The sequence below is a fragment of the Polyodon spathula genome, chromosome 27, assembly GCF_017654505.1.
Source record: "Polyodon spathula isolate WHYD16114869_AA chromosome 27, ASM1765450v1, whole genome shotgun sequence".
Taxonomy (NCBI): domain Eukaryota; kingdom Metazoa; phylum Chordata; class Actinopteri; order Acipenseriformes; family Polyodontidae; genus Polyodon; species Polyodon spathula.
In genome coordinates this window covers 5,854,443-5,861,370 of record NC_054560.1, presented here as the reverse complement: position 1 = coordinate 5,861,370, position 6,928 = coordinate 5,854,443, and the positions used below count along the sequence as shown (strand labels likewise).

Here is a 6,928-nt window from a genome sequence, read left to right as displayed (position 1 = left end):
TGGGGAAAGGCCACGCGTCCTCTTCAAACCCAAACATTGCACCCACACTTGCCAAGTCCGCTTATAATCAGTTTGTTTTTGTTGAGAGTCGCGTTTTTTTTTCTTTTTGTTTTTTTTGTAAGAGGTGAAGAGACTTCAGCAGTTAAAAATGGTTGTAGGCGTGTTTTTTTGTGATTGGCGTGTCAATGTATAAGCACGTCATTAGAAAAGGATCTGGAATTTGTATGAATAGCCCAACTCTCCCCTCTCTGAAATGGGCTGCGTTTGTTTTGAAAGGCAGTGCCGCTTTTCTTTCTCGGGAGATTGGCAACGCATTGTACCAGGTAAACAGACTAAATGGAACCAAACCGTGGTGAAACAAAGACAACCTCCCATCTCCAATGAATCGACAACAATTCAACACTACAACCAGACACTTTGAAACTGATCTGCCTCAATAAAACATTATAACTGTATACTATACACGTAATATCTATCTATCTATCTATCTATCTATCTATCTATCTATCTATCTATCTATCTGTCTGTCTGTCTGTCTGTCTGCCTATCTCTCTCCCTCCTAAATCTCGCTGATATCTACAGCCTCTCTGCTCTTCAAAATATGTTACTGTCTTTGCTGACTACTGCAGCACCGCTTAGTTCACACCGCCACAGATCAAGGAACAGGGTAGTAATTAGAGGAACTGTGTAGGCCTATTGAAGTATTTAAGAAACTGAAAACTTTTGCAAACTCTGATGTGCGTTGTTAGTTGGACGCACCGCAGTCGTGTTGAGAAGGGCGGTCTGAGGCAAACCTTTCTCGTGTAAACCTGTCTGTGCCGCGGTGCGTATTCCAGCCTGAGCGGCGGTGTGTCTTCATTGCGGGTCATCGTCATTACACTACAGCAGATCAGTGACAGAACCTCCCCGGGGAGGTTATGACAAGAGCGATACCCGTGGACACAGCGGGGCTACCCAAACACACTCACACAAGACAGCGAGCTCCACAATGGTGATATGAAAACTTGTGCTGGCATGCAAGAGGAACTGTTTTTGGAAATGTTTTCCAGAACGCACTGTAGAATCTGCATTTTTGTTGTTATCGAACATTTCAATCAGTTTGTTTTTAGTTTTCTGTACTGCAGAATAGTATCAGGGCAGCAGATAACGACTCTTCTTGACGGCAGTTGGGGAAGGTGAAAGATTTAGAAGACAACAACACAAACATCGGTTATCGCAGTCTGTCTCTCCTCGCCTACACCATTTCATCAAAACACTATTTGTTGTTGTTTATCTTTCTAAATGAACACATCTTGACAGTGGATTGTCTACTGGATTAATCAAACCAGACCCAAGTTTTTGGAGGAAACTTTTTTTTTTCTGGAATGGCTTAAGTCACGATTTCACGTTAGCGAGCAGTGTTGGCTGTTTTTACGAAAGCGTGTGGATTAGAGCGGCGCGGAACGCGCAAAGGACTCGCTGCTCGTTCCTGCGCCCAGGTCGCTATGGGAAGCTATTGGTGCTGCCGAAGTTGTTGCCGGGCTTGCGGGTGCTTTCTTACCGAGGAGGAGAAAGCGGACGCCGCTATAAACAAGGAAATCAACAAAATACTCCAACAGCAAAAAACGAAAGAGAAAACCGAAATGAAGCTGCTTCTCTTGGGTACGTGTTTTTCCCCCTTAAAAAGGTGCAGCCGGTACTAGCAGTTAACATCGAAACTGCAGCGCAGCCAGCATAGCTGTGTAAATCACACTCTTAATATACATAGAATTAATTCAGACGGGAGCAGGAATTTAGCAAAATGAGAAATGAGGTTGCTTTGATGTTTCGGTTGCAGTTTTAATTTAGACTCTGTGAAGATCATTTGATGACGAAGGACCCCGAGTAGATGATTTAAACAGGCACTGGTGGGATAGTTCACGGATGCTAACCTGGGATTGCTTTAAGAAGGGTGGGTACCGGTTGTAGTTTGAGTCCCTGTGGAGTGAACTTGCTTGACCGACCTCCCCAGCTGAGATGACCTCAAAAATGGTATCTGTTTTGGGGGTACAGTTTGCCTTCGTGTTGCTGTCGTGAATGGGAGTAAGACACCACAGTTTAGTGCTGTACCTGTAGAAAAGTTGACCATAGTAAAGTGTAATTAATTGGAAGCGCGGTGAAGCGTGCTGAGCATTGTAAAGCCCTAGGTGGTTAGTAGAGCATGTTATTAAACATGACAAGCCATGTTAAACTGCGGTAAATACAGAGTATATCCATCGGAAGAAATAATAATTGCCATAGAGTCCTTTTTTAAGGGCATAGGAGCTGATGAGACACAGCTAACTTTTACAGTGTCAGATTTCAAAACCAGGTGCGCCGTCCTTAACACCTGAAATCTGAGTCAAGAACAAGTTCTCGCTCCCCTCCTGATCCCTATAGTAAATGACACGCAACCCGTCAAGGGCAGAGATGGCTGGAAGGATTGGACTTCCCCAATTCAGGCAGTGTGAATAGGATCTCCAAGGGAGTGACAGGCAGAGTCTAATAAAATCACAGCGAAAGCATAGTAAAGCACAGGGAAGCCCAGAAAGGTATGGTATTGTATATGAAAAAATACAATAAAAAGCAAAAAAACATGTGAACGCCTAGCATAAACAAGGGAAATCTGCAGTTACCGTGCAATGCTTTGCATTAATTGCTTTGGCTTTGCCATGGGGCAGCTTTTATAAGGGCGGCAGATGGAAGGGTTTTTGCTTCTCTGCTAACCCCTGCCTGTGTGTCTGCGCAGGGACTGGCGAGAGTGGAAAGACCACCTTCATCAAGCAGATGAGGATCATCCACGGAGCCGGCTACTCTGAGGAGGAGCTACGAGCCTTCACCAAACTGGTGTACCAGAACATCTTCACTTCCATGCAGGCCATGCTGAGAGCCATGCACGCCCTGAAGATCCCCTTCGGGCTCCCCGACAGCCAGGTGAGACGAGGGGGCTGGCAGAGGCAGCAGCATGGGGAGGAGGGGGGTGCAATCAAAGAAATATTGGGGTGGTCGAACAAACACTGCTTGAAATGCGTTGCATGAGCTGCTTTGGCTGGGGAAAGAGGGTTAGCCCCTTTGTTGTTGATGCCCTGCCATTGAGGATTCTGCCACCTGGTGGTGAGAGGACCAGGTCTATAACCACCTTTGCACAGTGGTTAGGGTGCTAACCCTAACCCTAACCCTAAGCCTCCGCCCTGCTGTGACTCCCACTCTCCTCTCTCCCCCCTCAGAGGAACAGCAGGCTGGTGTTGGAGGTGGACACTCTGCAGGTCACGACGCTCGACCAGCAGCTCGTGGGGGTCATCAGGAGCCTGTGGAGTGACCCGGGGGTGAGACAGAGCTACAGTCGACGGAGGGGGTACCAGCTGCTCGATTCCACCTCCTAGTGAGTTACACACTGCAGCCCACACGGGACATTCACTACAAGGGATCTGAATTGTTTAAAGACGGCACTTTGTAATTTTTCAAAGCTGGGTAGTTCTACAAGCAACATTACTGTCACGTTCTTTTAGTCTAGTAAAACATTGAATGACCAGCAGAGGGCATCAAATACAAAGAAATAAGAGGAGAGAAAAATCTTTAATGATTCAGGGAGAAATGTGTCAAAGGGTTAGGGCGACAAAGCTGCTGAGCATTCCATGAATGGAATGTAGGTCAGCCTCATTGTGAGTCACTGACTGGAACACTGACAACAAAACGTTCTAGAAGGTCTGGTAGAGACACAGGGCTGTTTTTTAAAGCACAGTTAGATTAAATAATTCAATTGTTTTAGAGAGGGTTCAAAGCACTATTTTTTAACACAAAGACCTCTCATGTACCTGTAGTTGTGTTTTACTTTTCTAAACCGCAAATAAAAACTATGTATATATATAGTTAAAAAAGTTTAAAAAACATGATTCTCTCTCCCGGCTGCAGTGTGTTTTGCAGACAGCAGGGGGTGCCACTTGTCCAATTCTCTCTCTTGCCTGATTGCAGCTTCATGGATAACCTGGAGCGCATAGCCGCTGTGGACTACATCCCCACTGAGCAGGACGTGTTGAGAGTGAGAGTGCCCACCACAGGGATCAATGAGTACGCCTTCACAATCAACACGGTATTCCTCAGGTAATGTGGAGCTCAGAGGAGCGCAGAACAGAACGCTCGGCACCCTGCTCAGGTTTGATAGCAGTTCTGGAGCACAGGCTTGATAAGAAGCTGTGTCTAGAGTGTCTCTTTATTATCACAGAAATCACCCTGCGCTGTCTGAGCAGCTCTGCTTCACTTTGTGGGCTTTGGCCCCAAACTGACTGATTATACTAAGAGACCCACGCACATATCAACTGAGAAGACTTCAACTGCACAGCACGTTGATCCATTCCATAGTTTACTATGTGCTTTGCAAGACAGCCGGGTGTGAGCTGCCATTTAAAACCTGTCAGATCAGCAGTCCTGTCTGACTGAAACAGCTTTGCAGTGGGGAGATGCAGCTTTTATATAATCCAGCACACGGTTCAAGCTTTTTGTTGGTATTGCACTGGAGGCCGCGAGACTCAGGTTTGATCCAGGTTTCACCCTGTTGCAATGGGAGTCTCGTTCCCGTCTCGTTCCCGTCTCCGGGGCGGCTGGTGTTCATCAGAATTACTTGGCATTGCTTGGTGGTATCGGGTGTTACATTCCACCCCCAATACCCCCCTGCTCTCTGTGCATTCCAGGATCGTGGACGTGGGGGGGCAGAAGTCCGAGAGGCGGAAGTGGATCCACTGCTTCGAGAACGTGACGTCACTGATGTTCCTGGCCTCGCTCAGCGAGTATGACCAGGTCCTGGAGGAGAACGAGAGCGATGTAAGCAGGGGTCTAACGCTAGCCAATCGGTCGGGCACTATACTACAGGGCTCATGATTCGGGGTGTAAACCATACACCACCCACAACTTCACAAGCGCAGCATTCAGAAATGTTGTCATTGAGAAAGATTTTTAGTTTGTCATTGAATCTGCTAGGTTCATTTTTCTTGTAAACATGTACGTTTTTAAGGGTGTGTGCAAGGAGTTGTTTAGTAGCCCTATTTTCGAATAATTGAATCTAGTTTGTTATATCGTTTTAAACACTTTTAAAGAAGGTGAGAAATCCATTCCACTTTTTGCAAAGCAGTCCAAGAGAATGTTTGTGAACAGTCTTTGAAAAGCCGTCCGTAAATCAGTCCTTGCAGTGTGGTGACTAAGCCCTGTGACCCGGTGACCCTGTGTCTGCAGAACCGCATGGAGGAGAGCAAAGCCCTGTTCTACACCACCATCCACTCCCGATGGTTCATCAAATCCTCCGTCATCCTCTTCCTCAACAAGATGGACATCCTGGGGGAGAAGATCATCACCTCCCACCTCGTTGACTACTTCCCCCAGTTCAAAGGTGAGGGTTCAACCCCACTGCTGCCCACTTGAGGGCGCCGTCTTAAGTTTGAGGAGGAGGAATCCGTCCCGTGTTTAACCACATCTCTGTCCCGCAGGCAGGAAGCAGGACGCGAGAGCGGCCATGGAGTTCATCATGCACATGTACATGACCGAGGCGGAGAGGAAGGAGAAAGATAAACACGATGGCAGAAGCAGCAAGAAGACGATGTACCCCCACTTCACCTGCGCCACTGACACGAACAACATCCGCCATGTGTTCTCCGCCATCAGAGATACCATCCTCCTCAACACGCTCAAGGAGTTCTCTTTGCTGTGAGCGTAAAGCAGCCAAGGGATAGTGACAAGCCAGGCAGGGAGGCAGGGATGCAGGCAAGGCAAGGTACTTTTGGAAGTGTGCAACCGCTGATGTCTGTAACTGATTTGACAAATGATTTATTGTGTTTAAGAGAGGTGATCTAAAACGAAAGCAGACAGGCGGAAACTGGACATTTCTTTCTGCGCTGAAACGTCACCAAAAGGGGGTGCAATACCCTCACTCCTGCATGTGGGGGAAGCTTTGGACTGACTGTCATGTAAGATGAGAAACTGTGTGTGACACTGACGAGCCAGCAGGGGGCACTGCAGCTCAGTTTCTGAAGCCTGTCACTTGGGAGTCACACAATGGAAGTGGCATCACTGGACTGTAACACCATTAGTGTCTCTCTTCACAGCTCTCTCTAGACCCGAGAACACTTTGAGTTAGCAGAGCTGTGTTACTAAACTGGGAATCCTTCCCACACAGATGTAATTGTGGTGCAGAATTTGCACCCCTGCTTTAAGACTCTGGCGGCAGTCCCTGAGGTGATCACATGCCAGAAGTCTGATTGCTTGCGCCATGGTAAGTGCAAAGCGTGGTGACCCTTATAAAAGTAAAAAGTGGGAAACCAACTAAAGAACTGTTAAAAACCTCTGTAAATACATGGAAACTGGGGGTGGGGGGGGGGGGGGGGGGGGGGGGGGGGGGGGGGGTGACATGATAATCTAATCCTTCTTTTACGCAACTGTGAATAAAATGGACACTTTCACCCGGTTTCCAGTAACTAAAAAGTCTGTTTTTTTCCTTCCAACCCGTAAGAAGAACACACAGCTGCAGGCAGCATCCTGCCAGCTTCTGCACAGAAAGATACAGAAATCAAATGAAAACGAGGCATCTGTTTCAGGTCGCCACCAAAACAAAAGCACCCCTCCCCTCCTTTCTGTCTTTCCCGATCGCTCTGCAGTGCCGCACTGGTTTCGGGGGCAGTCTCGGCAGCTGAAGCAAACAAACATGGTGTTGGCAGCGTAACCTGAAACCTCTGAGCCTTGCTGTGTTTGCTTCTGCTTCCAGACAACCGAACGGGTCCGTCTTTGTGATTGGATGAGCTGCGTGCTCTCCGAGAACGCACCAAGCAGGTCTTACTATAGGAGACTAGCCCCATCTGCAGGGTTCTTTCATTCACAAAGAGCGAGAGAGGGAGTGTGGCCTCATTGTCATGATGCAAAAGCCTTTTCAAAAGCAGAGCTACTCATT

General features: G+C 47.5%; 1 protein-coding gene across 1 annotated transcript; it reads left to right on the top strand.

The window, feature by feature from the left end:
* Nucleotides 1–268: 268 nt before the first annotated feature.
* LOC121301131 (guanine nucleotide-binding protein subunit alpha-11-like) lies at nt 269–6,357 on the top strand. The gene is made up of 7 exons (XM_041230253.1): nt 269–1,641; nt 2,747–2,931; nt 3,225–3,379; nt 3,970–4,098; nt 4,686–4,815; nt 5,224–5,377; nt 5,475–6,357. Exons 1-7 carry the CDS (start codon nt 1,485–1,487, stop codon nt 5,693–5,695), a joined length of 1,131 nt encoding a protein of 376 aa, XP_041086187.1. The 5' UTR covers nt 269–1,484; the 3' UTR covers nt 5,696–6,357.
* The last annotated feature ends 571 nt before the right edge of the window (nt 6,358–6,928 follow it).